The following is an 18,793-nucleotide window of genomic DNA, read 5'->3' as shown; positions in this document are numbered from 1 at the left end:
CAGCACCAGTCTACAGGCAAGGAAACTATTAGAAAAATTACAAAACATAAAGCTAAGACAAACCACAGAGCAAGCAGGTGAAGGCAAGGAACCATTAAAAGAAAATACCTTTTTAAACAATATTGAATAGGGACAACAGACACCTTTTCATGTGCTACTATGTAACAATATAGATAGATCTTACACAGAGGTAACTCCTTTTTTAACAAAAGATACATGTTCACAAAACATGCAGAAAAGAAAAAAAATCAGTACTTACAACAGGGTTTTTTGTGTCTGGGTCAAATTCTGTAGAATTAGCATCTGAAACAAGTTCAAAACAAACACAGTACATTTCCATTGTTCTACATGCAATACAAATGCATCGTAACGGTTCTGTGGCATTTCAGAGCTTGTCTGCATTTAAGCTACAACCTTATGTGTTTAAACACATACTGTACCACTTCTGAGCAATCACAGGAAGCATATGACCTCAGTCATACACGCTGCCTTTCCTACTTTCCGTAATTTTTCCCTCCCAGCTGTCAGTGGTAAAGTTATCTGGTGAGCTAAATCTCTTCATACTGCTACTGCAATGGCTATGGTTTGACTACGCAAACTAATGAAAGCAAGTGAGAAAACCACTTCTCGCTTTTACTCTTCACCACCTGCACACTCCAGAAAGAGACTAGAGAGGTGAACTGTAAGCACACATGCTTTTACACTTGCTAGATCAAGAAGCAGGTTTCAAGCAATCCGCCTAAGAAGAGTTCCTACTCCCTTATATAGAAAGGTAGCACAGGGTGCTGAGTTGAAAATGATCATGTTGAAGAGCTAAGTACCTAATGATGATAGGATCTATACAGTAGTTCTAAAAATAGATACGCATTTCACATATAGAATAAAATCTCTTCTAAGCAAATCACATTCACACTAGCATACTGAGCTCACCTTTCCAATTCAAACAGTTTCTTGCAAACTCCACAACTGCTAATTGCATTCCCAGGCAAACTCCTAGAAGAGGAAACAAAACCCCCAGAATTTAACAGGACAAAGAGCAGGACTGAAAGGATTTGCTGATCTGTCTTAAACTTGACTGCTTAGAAACCTTGGTACCCAGTGTAAATACACAGACTTACCAACAAGCTAAAACAAAAATGACTGCTCAATGCAAAACTCACTCTTTAAACTTGGCACACTGTAAATAAATGTGACACAATTATGTGCTTTAAGCCTTTTCAAACATATTTTTTTCCTCCCATCTATTTTACAAGTAATTAATGTAAAGACAAAGAGAAGCTGTAAGCCTGGGTATATCCAGATTCAAATTTTGCTTTGGCAACTAGTCCAAGTAGTCACTTAAAAAACGTAAGAAATGTGGAGTAGGAACCAGAGCTTCAGAGGCACTTACACAAACAGCACTTAGCTTATAGGCCAAATGGCATCTTTAGACTTTACCATAACATACCACAAATCAAGAAAAATTATTTAATACAGCAAATGTGTCCAAAGACACCTATGTTTTCTGCACACTGATTAGTATTTATAATGATGCTGATTTAATTACAAGACACAAAGACTCTCCACAAAAATGTGAATATAGCAAATAAAACCTTTCAAGTAGGGATAGTTTTTTTCTTCCTTCCTTTATATAGCAAATGTAGTACATGACTACGACCCTGGGCATTATTTACAAGACAAATATTCACAACAGCACACATACTGCCTAAGACAGGATCCTTCCACAGTGTGTGTGGGTTTTGTTGGGTTGTTTTCTTTTTAATCAAATCAATTAGCTTGCTATACACCTCCAAAACACAACAATTTCTGACTCTTAATGATCTTACCAAGAAAGGGTTTTTTCTTTGTTCTCGCCCAGGAGATAGCCTGGAGTTTGCCTTCTGTTCCCCTAATTCCAAACCCTCCTGGGACCAGAATGCCACTGAAATGACACCAACATATAAAGCAACCAACATGTAGAATCCAGCCAGCAAAGGAAGTCCATACAAATTGAAGACTTTTGAAGTTGTAACAAAACAAGCACGAGGCACAAAAGACATGTTTTATATAACCATTCAGAATACACAGAATTTAACTCTTAATTTAGAGTTTTGTCTCATCTACCCACCCCAATTCTCATCTGACGAGCCTCATGCTCTACAGTGAAACTCCCACTGCTTAAATACCTATTCCTTAAATAAACTCGCTACATATCCACTAGTCTAGGATCTTAACACCAAAGCTTAATGTCTACTAAATAATGCTGAAGAAATGAAATGCACTTTGACAACAAATAACACGAATTGAAACCCTGGCAATGACTCTTAACAGATGTTTGCAGAGCGTTACCAGCATTTACTAACATTTTACCTAACTACCTTTCACTATGATGCATTTTGACAAAGAAAAATCTGTGGCAACTGACCTGCACTGTAAAGAAAATTTAGCTATCAAAAACAAAGAATCAACAAAAAAACCCACAAACAAACAAACAACTGCAACTTCTCTAAAGACATTAAAAGCAGAGTTTGAGGATACAGGTTGATACCATAATTTGCTGTGTCTGAAGCTTGTCACCAACCATGCACATCTACCACTTTATGTAAGTAACAGAAGTTTGGATGCACGGAGAACTTATTTACTGAAGCATTTTTCATCACATGAAATAAATATCATTGTTTGCATTTGGGATACAGAATACCCAATGCTACTTACTCTGCTTTGCACAGTTTGTGCCATGCCTGGTGATATTTCACTGAGTTCTCCGCTTCTGTAGAACGTTCAAGTTCTGTTGAATCTATGTACTAATAAAGAAAAACAAGCAATAGAACAGGTTTTTCTTCCACTGAAAGCAACTTCTTAATAGCATTAAGACAAACTAATAGTTTCAAATGAATTTCCAGGCTTGCCATCTCTGGAACAAACTCAGCAATGGAAAATGATAATTCCAGCAGCAAGAAAGGTGGTAAGCTTTCCCCCCCATGTAGTTCAACTTTCTGTTCTTATTAAAAAGAGGCAAACTACACCCCTAAATAGTCCTGTATTTGAGGAATTACTATTTTGGAGCAACTAAGTTTATGGCCCAATTCTGATATCAGAATCCTGCTAAAAATAAAAGGGATAGCTCTCAGAATATTAACTGAAATAAAGAGCAACAGCTTCTGGCACTGTATTTAAAAAAAAAAAAAAAAAGCTGCTTTCAGTTTACCTGTTTTCTCCCGTCTTTAAGCTAATGTCACTAACACGATAAGCAGTCTCATGAGCAAAACCTTCCTCTGATGTGAATAGAAATTTGTAGGTAAAGCCTGCTTTTTCATCAGATCCGCTTTTGAGTACTGCATTACTCCTTTCAGGCAAGTTTAGATTCAAATAAAATTACTAAATCTGTAAACACTTCTTGAAAAAATGAGATGCTTGGCCAGTCTGTATTTATCTGCATGATGCATTTTCTAATTTCCACATTAATTAAAACTGCCTCACATGATGGGAACTAGTAGAGTATATTCTAAGTATCCCTGAAAGCAAAATCCAGAAATATCCTCACCATTAAATCCAGTTTGTGATTAATTGCCAGCGCAGAGTGCTCCAGAGCCTTGAAAACAGACGCATAGCAATCACTTAGTTTTGTGTACTTGCCAACGAGAGCTATGGAACACACCTTCAGCAACCTTTCGTATCTGACAAAAACAAGTTTTTTGGTTATTACACTGATTTTCACAAAGAAAACATTTTAACAATGTTTGCTTTTTCTTTAACTTCACAAATCATCATCTAAAATCTCAAAACAGACAATTTTAAACCCAGACCATTCACAGGTGTTGATCAGCAACATGCTACTGTCCCCCGTCAAGTTTGGTGACTTCACAGCACCTAAAATCCTAACTTGCATTAAAACACTTCTAGAAAAAGCAGCAGGAATTAGGATACCTGTCAGCCATTTTCTTCCATCTCATTAGAAGATCACTTGGATGGTCATCAATAGGTAAATTTAACCTCTGTTTAAAATACTTAATGATGCCTTGCTCCTCCAGCAGGATTGGTACTCGGTAAGTGGAAGAAACGTCATGGACAAATATCACCTAACAAAATAAGGGCAACATAAGAGACTTACCTAATAATTTTTCATAGGAAACATAACAGTCTATATTTTTGTATACTACATGCTGAGCTTCTACCCTAAAAGACAGAACGTTAGAAACAAAACAGTGCCATGAAGACAGCTCCATCCCTGCCAGGGAGGTCTTTAGGGAAGTTCAGGGACACATTGGACACTTAGTCCAGTCGCTTAACTGCAGTTGGAATCTGACTACGCACATGCTTACACACTGCCTGATACTGACAGAAAAGCACATAGAATTTTGTTTGATTGAACTTCCATCTATCTATCTCTGGGTGGAGAGGAACCACAAAGGCATTTCTGAAGGATTTCCAGAAGCTAGCTCAAGGGTGCTATCTACAGATAGTAAGATGGAAGGAAGAGTGGTGGGGGAAGTAATAGCCCACTGCCTTCTACATGCTCATCTGGAATCTTACTATAAAAAGCTTTTTCTTACACACCTGCAGAAAGACAGGTCAACACTGATACATATTTGAAACAAAGCATAACTGCTGGCATCTGTTATCCCTATCCATTACAGTGAAGAGTAAAATGCTCTCACTTGCAAAAATATTACAGAGCATTTATCAAAATTAGTATTCAAATAGCAATTAATCACAAACTATTAAGGCAAAAATCACACATTAATTATAAAAATATACAGAACTACACAGAGATGTTCTAAGCATGTTAAAGGGCGGGCATGAATAGCCTATTAAATATTATCACAGTAAGATATTTCATGTAACTGTGATGATCTACGGACATAAGCAAACTCCCAGCTTTAACCACACTTTGTTCATCCATTATTATAGCCACCTGAGATGATTTAAGGACAATAATTAACTGTAGCTTCAGAAGTGCACAGTTTTCACAACTACGTATAGGAATTAGCCATGCGCTCAAAATCTATTCCTTTTATTAACTTTTCATATAACATCCACTGAAATTGTTAATGACTATTTGACATAGAATATAAAATATAAACTCTCAATATTTTTAAAGTGTTTCAGAGTACATAACAGCATGATAAAAATTCTAAACAATTACATATTAATGAATCAGTCTGAAGTTGAAAACAGAAATGCACAGAAATATTTGGATGCTTTCCCACGTATTTAATGATGAATAAAATATTAAAGTACTGACCTGCTCAGGTTCCACATGGCAAAACATGGAAATCTTTTCCTTCACTGCCATTTCTATAGGTTTTGCACTTCTACAGACAATCTGTCATAACAGAAGGAAAAGACTTAAAGATTTACTAGGAAAACCAATAGAGTACTCAATACCGTTCATGGAGAAATTAACTCCTTTGGAAGCACAGTACAAACTTATGTGCCTTTTTTTCTCATCTCCTCTTTTGGAGTTCCACAATGTATCATAGCTCACCAGCATCTGCTAGCAAGGCAGAAGTAAATCAGTCACCTGCACATACTGACCCACTTTTATCAATCTTTGGTATTTTCTGTAGGACTGCTTCCTCATGTTCTTCCTTCTTGTAGTTACTGTTGTAACACTCTCTACCTAAAGTCTAGCAGCTCTACAAGCACAAGTAATATGATGAATCAAAAGAACAGATAAATTTAGAGCAATAAGCTTACATGCATGTTTGCCAGTATTTCAGTACTTCAGCACCTTTTTGTAGTTTTTAATTTGTATATCATGAAGGAGGCTGAAGATGAGAAAACTATTTCATAATTTTGTGGGGTTTTTTCCTGGTGTTACTATTCTGCTAAGAAATTTCAGAAAAGATTGGCAATTTTTACCAATAAATAAACATGTGGTTTGGTGTTTGTTGGAAGGTGGTTTTTTTGCATTATGTAACTTCAGGCAAATGCAGAACTGCTCTATCAGTGTGCTTATTGATTACACAGTCTACTACATTAAGCTATTTTGAATCTTAAAAGTGTAACAAAAAGTAGGATGATCCTGATTCATTCATTATTTTCCCCATTTTTCTAGCCAATGCAACTACTTAGTGCATTAAGCCCTTTTTTGTTCAGAAACTTGTAGTGGATCTTTGATCGCCTTGCCAGAATGCAGCTTAGCTACGCAAATACTGACAAAGTCTAATTAATTTCCCCTACCCTTGCAAGAAATTCTGGAAACAGAAAACCAATGTCAAGTATAAGGGAAAATTAGTGCACATTTTCGTAATCATAAAATAATTATGAAACAATTTGTACATTCTATTCAATTAAGCACAACTTAAGCATTGGTTATTGTTTGAAGATGTAATTCTTCAAACAGTAGTAATATATAATTGATAATATGAGCAAGTAATTAAATCCACTTTGAAATCTATCATCCATCTTGCTGAGGCAAATTTAAAGTCAACGCAGCCACAGAGAATCGGTTACAGTGGCAGAGATAGATCTCAAAGAAACAAAGGAGATGAGTGACAATCAGTTGAATAGGGCAGCACTGACAAGTGTATAATCAGTCTTCAAAACACTGTTACAGCGTCCATTATATCTGCGGATACAGCAGTTTTCATTAAGCACTTAGAATACCCCACAGAGAACAGAAAGGCTCCTGTACATACACAGCTAAGGCTGGCCCAGCATGCCACCTCAGGAAAGCCTGGGACCATACAGGGAGGCAGCAGGTATTAAGAACAGGTCTACCAAGTTTAGATCAGGCAACCTGGCAGCACAGCTTATAAAGGAAGCCCTCCTGCCTGCTGTTCTAAGAACTTCCCCATGTGCTGTCTTGGCCTTGGGCCCCTGCCCAAGACACCAACCATTTAAAGATTTTCTTGAAGCAGTGCCCAAGCAACTTTATAGCAGCGTCAAAAAGCTGTGCTCGGAGTTTAATCTCTCAGTGCTTTAGTGGTCACCAGCAGTCTCAGGCAAGAACTGAAGTTTCGAGAAAATGACTAGATCGGTCTGTTCTCCTTTTATTACACACACTTAGCAGCCTTTTAAAAAATAATTTGCGGGGTAGGGATGGAGTCAGCCACTGGCAATTATCTTAAAGACTTGAAAAATCACAGGCAACTTTCCATATGCAATTAGCACCTGAAGAGGGATTTTGAAATTTAGGGCCTGAAGCTTGGAATATAAAGCAGCAATGATTACAAGCTGATTACAGTTGCCATGTCACAACAATTTGAAGGTACCTAAGACATCCTTCACATATCCTATTTATAAAGCCATTAGTATTGTAGTTATAAGCATGCTTTTTTGATAAACCTGAAATGCAAGAATTAAAAAAAAAACAAACAAATCAGAAAGCACAGCACAAAATGTAATTGTGTGACTATTTTTTAAGAATAGTTTTTCTTTCGTGAACATATAAATATTATACAGAACCAGTGACCATTCTCACTCCTCTTTTATCTCTGAGAAGGGCTAGGAAGCTTTTTCTCCCAGTGAACTTTATGGGAATGGGAAGGGCTCAACAACTTCCAGAATCAAGTAACGAAAATATTCGTTGACGTAACAAACAGCCTCACACAAAAGAGTAAAACTGTCCTTTTCTGTTTCTCAAGCAGACCTAGAAATAGAGCGTGTCTTCACCTGCACCAGCTGCAGCTCAGGAAGATGTAAGTTCAAACTGAGGTTTTACTGGCATTTAAAGCTGTGCTGCCCTGGCTTCACTGCTATCAACACTTGAACAAGCAGATTAACATCAGTGTCAGACATGTATCACAACAGGGAGCTGCATTCTACTTATATCTCCTCTCTGCTCCCAACAAAAAGTACCAGGGAGGCAAAAACTGCATCCAGGGAATAAGCACATACTCATTAACTAAAGCACTGGGGAGAAAGAACGGAAGGAGTTGAGCTTTTGATCATTTGCCAACTGGCATGAGGTGAAACTTGCTGGCTTTAGGTTCACTATAGTATATGGTGCAAGAAGGGACTGAGAGCAGCCTTGCCAAGAGGAGTTGGGGGGTACTGGCAGATGAGAAGCTCAACATGATACAGCAGTGTGCACCTGCAGCCCAGAAAGCCAATCGTACGTTGGGCTGCACCAAAAGGAGCGTGAGGAGCAGGTCAAGGGAGTGATTCTACCCCTCTACTCCACTCTAGTGAGACCTCAGCCAGAATAATATGTCTAGCTCTGGAGCCCTCAGCACAGGAAAGATGATATGGTGCTGTTAGAGCGAGTCCAGAGGAGGCCACAAAAATCATCAGAGGGCTGGAGCACCCCTCCTGTGAGGAAAGGCTGAGAGAGTTGTGCTTGTTCAGCCTGAAGAACAGAAGGCTCTGCAGAGACCTTATTGTGACCTTCCAGTACTTAGAGGGCTTATGAAAAAGATGAGGATCAACTTTTTAGCAGGGCCTGTTGTGATAGGATAAGAGGTAACGGTTTTAAACTAAAAGGGGGCAGATTCAGACTAGATATAAGAAAGAACTTTTTTACAGTGGGCATGGTGAAACACTGCAACAGGTTGCCCAGAGAGGTTATAGATGCCCTATCCCTGGAAACATTCAAGTTAAGGTTGGACAGGATTCTGAGCAACCTGATCTAGTTGAAGATATCCCTGCTTATTGCAGTGGACTGGACAAGATGACCTTTAAAGGCCCCTCTCAACCCAAACTGTTCTATGATTCTATGAAAGAAATTGAGGAACCTTACTTTGGAGACTCACCCATATGTTTATATTTCCAAACAGGAATATTTTTTTAAAGGCTGTACTTCAAAGGTAGTATTGCTTCTTCTTAATCATGCATAAAAAGAAATTTGTAAGAGAATGTTAGAGGCCAGAGGCATTCTAGGTCTTCCCACAAAGTGAACTGAGACTTTAGATTCTTTTTAGCAGTGCAGAATGATTTTTCTGCAAAGAACTTTAGAAGAACATAACTACAGTCCCAAGATATCACAAGGAGTTAGCTGAATTAAGTTAACTTAAAGTGAATTTGAGTAATTTGATTTCCTGTGGCCTTAGTGAAGCAGTGAAGCATGCATTTTCTACTTCTTCTAAAGTTCTTGTCTTTTGTGGGAGACTAAGGCTTATACTTTGAAGACAGGTTACACAAGGACACTTCTAGATGACCTGTAAATAAAAATCTGTATTTATTGACTCACCAAATCTGGAGACAAGCCTAGACCCCTCAGTGCTCGAACACTGTTCTGTGTTGGTTTTGTCTTCTGTTCACCAGTGGCGTTAGGCTGGAAAGACATATTTTAAAAGCTCAGATGGCAAAGCAGTTACAGGGGAAAAAAGAAAAGCCATTGCAAATAATAATACTTGAATGAAGTAAACATATCCAACAGAGCCACAATATGCCAGAAACAGAAATGGCACCACTGTTACATAAGAAATTCTGTGAAGAAACCGCAAGGCCCTAATTCAGGTCAGGTTTATTTTGGGGTTTTTTTGTTTGGTTTTGGTTGGGGTTTTGGTTTTGGGGTGGGTTTTTTTTTCCCCCAGAGAAATAGTTTCAGTGCAAGTGACTCAGGTGGTAGAAGAGGAATATTCCAAAAGTTTGCTTTTGCTAATAAATAGAGAATGCCCAACATAACACACAGCCTTTAGTAACTGTTCTTGGAAATTATCAGAGGTAGTAAGTAATTCTATACTCAAATACACAGAATCAATCCTACCAATTGCTGACCAATCCTCCAATCCAAAGCTGTGGTGGCTAATAATTCTCTTTTTATCCATACTAGGTACAATCATATCATCATTACCAATATTTGCTTACCAAAATATCCCCAGTGAATACTTACCTCTTAAAATAGTAAGAAAACATATTTTTGAAGTAAAATTTAGAATTAAATGTTTAGAATGGAAAAATACTTTTAGTCCTGCGCAAAAAGTTGCAGTGGTCTTGACCAGAAGACCATTGTACATCAAGGAGTTAGTGATCCACACCAGAGTTCCCCTACAGAGGCCCACTGCGCTGCACAAAACCCTTGGCTGCAGTACGAACTCAGCCAGCTCTTGTAACAGAGGAGCCAGCAAGCAGCTCCCACTCATGATCTGCAATTCCATCACCTGCATGGCCTTCCCTTTATCTAGGAATGCAGCAAGAAGTTCTCCAGAAAGGATGTTTGTTCTGTCAAACATCCTTTCTGTTTGACAATAAAAATGATACAGTTGTTTCCTTGTAATGAAATTATCTATTAGTCCAAATGACCAAAAGGGGAGAATCACTTCTAAGGATGTGGTCTGCTCAACATGCTGCTCGTCAGCGCCATTCAATGCTACACAGCCTGGGGCTCCCACCACCTAAAGGGACACAAAGTCATTTATACCATTCTCTCCCTACAGTGTTAGCTCTAACAAACAGAATTTTAAATGATACCTTAGAGAGTTTGAGGGTCTTTCTTACTGGGTTCATCATGTACCAGCACCTTCTAGTGCAAAGAACAACTATACTTAGCCTTCTAGATAAATCAGTGTTGATAACAGGGGTTTTCAGTAACTTAGAACATTAAAACTGATTCTCACAGCAATAAAGTAAATATCAAGGCCTTTACTTACTCCAGTGTGACTGGGTTTCATATTTGTGTCTCTAAAACCCTCAACCATGAAAGGGTTAATGGGAGAAGTAAACAAATATAAAACCCAATGCACACTAAAATCTATTTTATCCATTTTAATAACTTACCTGTGGTACTAGACTAACATGGATATTACAGAAGTTCTCTCTTTTTGCTTTGAACTGAAACTGTCTAAATGCTTCAATGAATGGCATTCCTTCAATATCTCCAATAGTTCCACCAAGCTGAAAAAGAAAGCTTAGATATGTCAGTGTCAGAAAGCAAAAACAAACCAACGAAAAGCCTACCCCTACCAAGTAAGTTTTCTGAAATATTTATCTTTAAAAAAAGAAAGACAATTGAAACTTGCAGTCACACTCTGCAAAGAGCCTTCACCTATTCTGCATATTTGTTTCCTGTGAAAAACATAGAAAAATTTTCAAGTTTTGTTATATTCACTTTACATCAAACACTGGGAAGATGAGTAGTGCTACTGAATAATACATGCTTTGACGCTGCTTTCGAAGCGGTAAACAAGTAATCAATAGTTATGTTGATGTGAAGGATAAAAGCTTTAAAATAAAGCAGAAGCAAAGCAACATCTCCCTCTACGGGAGTCACCTGTATTGCACCCCAGGCTCCTGGCAATCTCCTGCAGTTCTGACTACCTGTCCAGTGGGCCAGATGAACTGTGTGGGCTGACAATAAGCAGATGCTGAGGGTATGAACCACAACTACTTCCAACTAAAGTCTTGGTTTCTTGATGACTACTCAGAACATGTGCTTTTAAAGAGTTTACACACATTAAGGAGAAACCCAATGACTGTTGCTGGGTTTTACCATTTTTATTTCCCAATCCCGCCCCCCCCCCCGCCCTAACAGGCTTTGCAATGATTGTGCTCGCGTGTGCTGCTTTGGATGGCATGCAACTAACTGTACAGGCGACAGACACAAAAAACCTTTATCTTCCAGTCTGTCAGATTAATGAACAGTTGTGACCAACAAAATACAGGCATTTAGCAGTATTATCATAACTTTCCAACATCAATAAATACCATATGGACAACATGAAGTAATACTTGACATTATACAAGACTTTCAATATTACCAAACCAAAACCCAATATAAAGTCCATGATAAAACTTATTTATAAAGACAGAAATTAGATGACTTTCAAAGATGCAAAGAGCTGAAGTACACTAAGCACTGAATAAAGCAGTGTTTAGCACCTATGTTTTATGAAGCAGTCATATTTCATAATGATTTTTCTGTGCCACCAAGTGGCCTTTGACAGAATAGCAGATTTGTGTTCACCCAGTGGCAGAAAAACTTCAGACAACTACATTTGTACATGATGCACATATTTGGTCTAACTCCTTCAGGGTTTTGCCAAGGGAAAACATTTAAATTATCCTGAAAGTCGTGAAAAAAACCTTTTTTTTCAGGCTGGAGCTATTAAAAAAAAAAACAAAAACAAACAAAACAATAAAAAAAAATCTTACATAGAGGAAATAGAAAAATAAGCTTGAAGTTAAAGGACTGACAAGCCCATCATTTATTAATATTCTTGTGCAACTTCTTTATTTACTGTTTTTACATTGGTTTTAAATGAAATGTTTGACTCACTGTGCACATCATAGAAAAAGATCTACAGCTATATCAATAAGTATACTGAAGGCAGCTTCTTCTGTGTAAGAAATACTAAGCAATTCTGTAGCCTGGGTCACAAAGTTTATCGCACTTGATTATGGTGGTCACTTCTGGCATTAAATATATGCCTCATCCTTTTGTCATATTCTCAGGTACAATCTTTTTCTATATTTTCTGCTAGCAATTGCTGACTGCATTCCCACCAGTTGTCTCAATGCCCTACTAAGAATGTGTAGAACTCATTGTTTCCATTGTGCAGAACATCAGCAGGTTAAATGATTAATAAAGTTGCCTCCAAGGATCTTAAAAATAGCACCAGGGAAGTGGGAAGTTGACTTATACAGTTTTTAAATATATTCCGTTAAACATGACCACAAGCAACAAGATGGGCATTTGAAGTCATATGGAAAGCTAGGATGTTTTAGGCTGTCCTAAGGACCATAGGAGATTTCAGGTTTACACAAGTTTTCTTAATACTACTAACAGTATAAAGCTTCAGTCATATGTCTGTATCTTGGAATGGATACTTCACATTACAGTAACTGGCTGCTTTAACTTTTTAAATTAAAAAACTCTTAAGTAGCTTAGTTTCAGCAGTTCTAGAAGGGATTTAGTCAAGTAAACAGAAGCTGTAGGTATAAGACCACACCTTTCATTTTCAGAACAAACCAAAAAATACATAACGTGCTTTTGCACTGCTGCTCTCCATAAAACTTCAGCCTGACCTTTTTACAAAAAGTAGCAAGCAGAAAGCAAGCTAGTTGTTTGTGTTCATTGTGAAGACATATCCTAAAATGTTCCATACTTGCCTCAATCACACAAATTTGTGGTTCTTTTCTGTCGTCATCCACTGGAACTTTTGCCTGATTCATTACCCATTCCTGAACTGCATCGGTGATGTGTGGAACAACTACAAGAAAAAAAAAAAAAACAAGCAAGCACATCTTGAGACCCACATACCAGGTTTTGCATGCAAAAAGGGGAAAATGAGCAGAAAGTCAAAAGGAAACTACTAGCTCCTTTTTCTATTCCTCTTTTCCTTCAGCCCAGAAGCCAAACATTACAGGAATATGCCCAAAACTCTTGGGAAAGAGAAAGGAATAAGGTGATGCAGCAAGGAACAGCTTGTTCTAGCTAATCACTTCAGTGAAGACTGAATGTACAAGTATCCCACAGAATTAAAAATATCACCTTGAACAGTTTTTCCCAGGTAATCACCATGTCTTTCTTTATTAATGACATGCTGATATATTTTTCCAGTGGTGATATTGTTGTCTTTATAGAGATTGATGTCCAAAAATCTCTCATAATTTCCCAAATCTAAGTCAACTTCTCCACCATCATTCAATACAAAAACTTCACCTGAAAAAAGAAAGAGAAAATGACAGAAAAGCAGTAAAATAATGAGAAATTATTAAACACACAGCAGGAATACCACAAACTTTTCTTAAAATTTATGAAATGTTTTTTAAAATGACATATCACAACAACGTATCAATAAAACACATGCTGCAACTCAATCTGCATTGTCATTCTGTGTGACTTGGATAGTTAGTCTTTACTTTTACAGTCTACCCCTCAGTCACATATAAGTTTAAGTTTAAGTTTGCAAATAAGTTTAAGTTATATTGCCAAAATATTTAAGTGACTTAAAAACATTTCAGCAGCATTTCAACAGCATGCTACAACCCCTGATTGGAACAAAACAATCTCCAGAAATCATAAATCAGCAACAAATAAAACAGCAATTTACACATGGGAGCCAAAAAAACCCATGCAAATTATTATGGGAGCCAAAAACTCCCATGCTTTTATAAGCATGAATTATTATGCATGTTCAAAGTGTTTCACTGTAAATTCTTGTTGGTTGGATCTATTTTTATGATTATGGCTTGGACCAGGAGTAAAGTTATGCTAAACATATGCTTCTTAAAGCATGATCGCTGTTTCTTATCCAGTTGTTTCATCTTGTACATTTAGTTCACTATGTCCATACCAAGCGTTCCGATCCTGAAAAATCTAACAAAAATATCCTTCAGGTTCAGATTTTTCTTAGACCTCTAAAGAGCCTCTAAATTCTGAATCTAATCAACTTCTAAAGGAACTAAAGTTGCTAAATCTTCAGGTAAAGCTGGAAAGCTCTTCAGAAAAAAACATAAAATATTTTGCCATGACCCAATAAATCAATGGTTAAACAAATTATGGAACCAGTGCACAAGAAAAAAAGAATTCTCCTGAAAGTGTAGTGTGGACTACAGAAATATATATCCTGCCAAGACACAACACTCCACTTCAATGAACAGTTTAATAAAAGCCACGAGGATGACAAGGGGGCTGGAGCACCTCCCGTATGAAGACAGGCTGAGAGGGTTGGGGCTGTTCAGCCTGGAGAAGAGAAGGCTGCGTGGAGACCTCATAGCAGCCTTCCAATATCTGAAGGGGTCTATAAGGATGCTGGGGAGGGACTCTTCATTAGGGACTGTAGTGGTAGGACAAGGGGTAATGGCTTCAAACTTAAACAGGGGAAGTTTAGATTAGATATAAGGAAGAAGTTCTTTACAGTAAGGGTGGTGAAGCACTGGAATGGGTTGCCCAAGGAAGTTGTGAATGCTCCATCCCTGGCAGTGTTCAAGGCCAGGTCGGACATAGCCTTGGGCAACATGGTTTAGTGCAAGGTGTCCCTGCCCATGGCAGGGGGGTTGGAAATAGATGATCTTAAGGTCTTTTCCAACCCTAAGTATTCTATGATTCTATGTTTTCAACAGGGTAGAAGACTTATGCCTGATCCTGGGAGGCACTGACTACATTCTCTGTACTAAGTTACCGCTTAAGCCAACAGACACAGAGTGGAACCAAGATTTCTCATAAGCAGGCCTTGGAAGAACTAAAAAAATATACTACTAAAAAACCTCTTTAGTTAACTGGAAATCACTAAATTAAAATCCTTTGACTCAACCATATTTCTGCTAAAACGTTAACAAAAGAGGCTTGCCATTTTGGCATGTGTGAATTTCTACTTACTACCCAGCAAGCCGGTGTTTCTTCACAAACGTTAAGAAACTCTTACATGAACAGAGCAGGGGGGAATATCATGTGGGAATTACTTGCCATAATGTCCCCTCTCCCCTGTATCTGATCTAGGGGAGGAGTACATCCTCATAAACTCAAGACATCACAGAAGTCTTGCCATGAAAGGTAAAGGCAACTGCCTAAGTAGCACCAGATATGCTTCTGAAAGTGCAGGACCACTGGACCAGTTAAATTTTGCTTTTTGGGAGAGGTCTGATGTGCTGTGCTCTTCCTCCATTTAAAAAGCAAAGTGGTCTTTTTTCAGTTAAGGAGATAAATACGTTTATCTCCAGTTCCAAAACTTTTGGTCTAGACTAAAAGTAGGCAGACAAAATCTAACAAATAAAAAGAATTAGAAATGTCTATTGGCTGAAGGTACTTTGGAACTTCGAAAAATATCGGTTTTAATAAATGTCTAAGTAACAAGCCAGATAGCTGAAGGAACAATCAACATTATATATGCATGTCAGACTGACCTGCTGCTCATCAACAATGTAGTCAATACAATCAAGGTAGCTTAGAGAAGTAATCAAACAAATTAATGGTATCATTAGTTGGGTCTCTAAGCTTCACTGATGGTTTTGACTAGATCCTTATGGACTAAGATGAGAACTTAACCTAACTCTCATGAAGACATTTACACTAGAAGGCACTGACACCTGACACCCAGATAACAGCATTCACGAGTAACTGTTGAGGACGTCAGTTTCAAATAAGTTTTATACCACTATTCTAATTTTTTAATTTTTTTTATCAAGTTGAACTGAAAATAACTGAACAAGGCTTACAGCTAGGATTTGCCCAACAAAATGGGATTTTATAGAAAAGAAGCATCTACTTACAAAAGTATCTTCAACAGACAATCTTTTCTCTTAGAGCAGACGATGTCCTTGAGAACACATAGCAAGGAAGAAATGTGCATTGCAAAATAGACAATAAAATGACTAATAACTACAACTATTGTTTGTTTTCTTAAAGACACCACAAACACCACAAAATCCTTACTGTGAACACAAATATTCATGCAAAACGGAACAGTACTGCCCTCCATACCATGTTCATATGGTGAAAAGGTTCCAGCATCTATGTTTATGTAAGGATCAATCTTGATTGCAGTGACACGTAGACCACATGATTTCAATATGGTGCCAATGCTGCTTGCAATGATCCCTTTGCCAATGCCCGAGATGACACCACCAGTTACCAGGATGTACTTCATGGGAAAATCCACACAAGCACACAGATCTCAAACTGAAAATCTAAAATGACAAAGACGTACATCTGATGAATGCAAATTCATGTCAGGAAAGAACACAGTCTCAGTATGCAATGAATCTAGGTTGAAATGACCTTTGGAAACAGACAATAAAAATTACCATTTTGGAATATGGGAGTAGGATTCATCTCTCCCAGCTTATAGACCAATCCATAAGCTAAGAACATAAATCCACTCCACAGTCAATGGAAAACCAGATACCATTTTGATACACTGCTCCATGGAGGTGCCAGAGAGACAAAGTTTATCTGCCATATCCCTCTCCTGTAACAGGAAAAGCCAGCTTTTAGAACCACATGTCAGGCAAGACAAATCTCACCCTGAATTTTCTTTCTAAAGCAGTTGATAATTTCACGGTTTGAGAATTTAGCCCATTGCTACATTAGCCAGAACACTCACATTCTCTACCCAGTAGCTTTACCTTTAAAAAGTGACTGTAGCTTCAAAAATTTATTAAAATCATGTTATACCATCCACCCCATTTTCCAGCAGCTTTCACTTCTCCAACTCATAGCATATCAACTGTTTCACCTGAAGTCTTACAGTATCCTACAGATCAATAGAACATGAGACCAAGAAAGAAAAACTGAACCAGAATGTCTGTATTTATATTACTCCAGAGTCCTTCCTTCACATGCCTACCGATTCTCCCCCTCCAAGTAATTACTGTGAGAGAAAAATCAGAAAAAGAATCTGTGGACTGTGATGTAGAGGAACAGTTGATGCTGTTCTAGAAAACAACATTGTATCCATTTTAAGTTTCACATTTAGAGAAAAGCCTGATACTATGACACTCAACATGCATTCAGAATGGCAGGCCTGGATAGACCAGCTCTGAGACCTATAGCATGGCCAACTTGTCAGGATCTCTGTTTTCCTGTCTAGACCATGAAATAAGTTATTCTTCACAAGATGGATCTATGAATACCCAACAAACACCATATCCTAAAGATAGAAACAGGACAGTTAATGCCAATTATGGGTGCTGAAGCCTCAATCGGATATAACATTTTTCTCATCACTCTACAATAGTACCACAATAGTATTAGCATTAGCAATAACAGCTATTCAGGTACAGAAACTTCCTCTCTTGAAAATTTGGTTATTTGTAAGAGACCTACTATGAAATTAGATATTCAAATATCATACTAGATAAATCATATGCCTGGGAGGTGAATAATCTAATAGATGCTAACACACCTATGCCACCTTGCACTGTGTAGGAGTATGAATGGTAAAGGATCCAGAACTATTAAGATGAAGAAACCACCCCCTAAAAATTCTGATAATTACTATCCTAATTAGAAATTCTTCTTCATCCTTCTTGTTGCTATAATCTGCTGTTCGCACCGACTCCTGTTGATGTCGTCCCTGCTAGTCTCCTCCTTCATCTGGCTTTCAGACAAGCATAGATTTTGCCACCGTTTCTCCACCCCATCTGAAAGAGGATGATGTGTGTATCTCATTCATAGCTGTATTCATATTACATTCAGGCAGCTGTGGGGGCTAATCAGTGGAATAATTTTTGCATAGAGGCAGCATGGCTCACCACAGAGCAAAAATACTAGAGTCAAGAAAACCTTTCCTTAGTCAAGCACCAAATTCATCCATAGCAACATGCAAAAGCACATGACTTAACAGCACTCAGTATAAATCAACACAGTATGGTTTTCAGCTGCCGGCAGTAAGCAGCAGTTAGTGAATGCACATTGTAAGCCTTCCTCTTACTATACTGAAGATAAATAAGGCCAGGATCCTCAGGAGACTCCTCTTAGAGTTCAAGAATGTAACAATGCCTGTCATCAATGTCATCATTCTTGATAATAGGAATTACTAAACTATTGTTTCCTTGTCAACATGGACAAAAGGAAGACCAGAGGCATCAAACGTATTTAACTGAGGAGAAAAGGATCATCAGGAATTAACTTTTCCCTGCTATTTTAGTATTCAATTTAATTTAGTAGCCTAGAATTTTAAGAGGAGAAATTATTTCGATAATAGGTATAAGCCTCGAGCACATGCCGCTTCAAAACTCAGAAGCCCTATCACCTTGCCTACAGGAACCACAGTGAAAAGCCCGCTGTGATTTTAGCAAGAACAGCGACTTTCCAGCAGCTTAAGGAAACACAAAGTTTACTTGAAATAGAAACAAAGAACTCCAGGTGGTTCGGGAAGCTACTTGTAAAAGGAAAACGAAACAGGGGAGGGAAAGCAAAAAGCGAATACTGGGAAAAGACATTTTGCTGGGAACTGGAAATCAGCACAAGCGGAGAGGAACACGA

General features: G+C 37.9%; 1 protein-coding gene across 7 annotated transcripts in view; it reads right to left on the bottom strand.

Moving 5' to 3' along the window:
• The window catches only part of CTPS2 (CTP synthase 2), a 65,088-nt gene that overhangs the window by 45,639 nt on the left and 656 nt on the right, over positions 1-18,793 (bottom strand). For 3 of the 7 annotated variants that reach the window (XR_003990309.2, XM_030477745.2, XM_030477746.2), the window contains exons 2-13: positions 16,289-16,494; positions 13,358-13,528; positions 12,976-13,076; positions 10,645-10,761; positions 9,116-9,199; positions 5,225-5,305; positions 3,907-4,058; positions 3,524-3,656; positions 2,695-2,783; positions 1,827-1,921; positions 931-993; positions 260-303 (exon numbers count right to left, since the gene is read on the bottom strand). Coding sequence is in view for 6 of the 7 variants with exons in the window: in XM_030477745.2 (XP_030333605.1) it covers positions 260-303; positions 931-993; positions 1,827-1,921; positions 2,695-2,783; positions 3,524-3,656; positions 3,907-4,058; positions 5,225-5,305; positions 9,116-9,199; positions 10,645-10,761; positions 12,976-13,076; positions 13,358-13,528; positions 16,289-16,454 (1,296 nt within the window). In the remaining variant the exon portion in view is untranslated. Of the gene's footprint in view, positions 1-259; positions 304-930; positions 994-1,826; positions 1,934-2,694; positions 2,784-3,523; positions 3,657-3,906; positions 4,059-5,224; positions 5,306-9,115; positions 9,200-10,028; positions 10,263-10,644; positions 10,762-12,975; positions 13,077-13,357; positions 13,529-16,288; positions 16,495-18,560; position 18,793 lie in introns of those variants that run through there. The other 4 variants (XM_030477741.1, XM_030477740.1, XM_030477743.1 and 1 more) reach the window with 3 other exon arrangements.

Source organism: Strigops habroptila, chromosome 2 (genome assembly GCF_004027225.2).
Source record: "Strigops habroptila isolate Jane chromosome 2, bStrHab1.2.pri, whole genome shotgun sequence".
NCBI classification, from domain to species: domain Eukaryota; kingdom Metazoa; phylum Chordata; class Aves; order Psittaciformes; family Psittacidae; genus Strigops; species Strigops habroptila.
The sequence above is the reverse complement of the archived record's forward strand: the minus strand, read 5'-3'. Positions and strand labels throughout refer to the sequence as shown.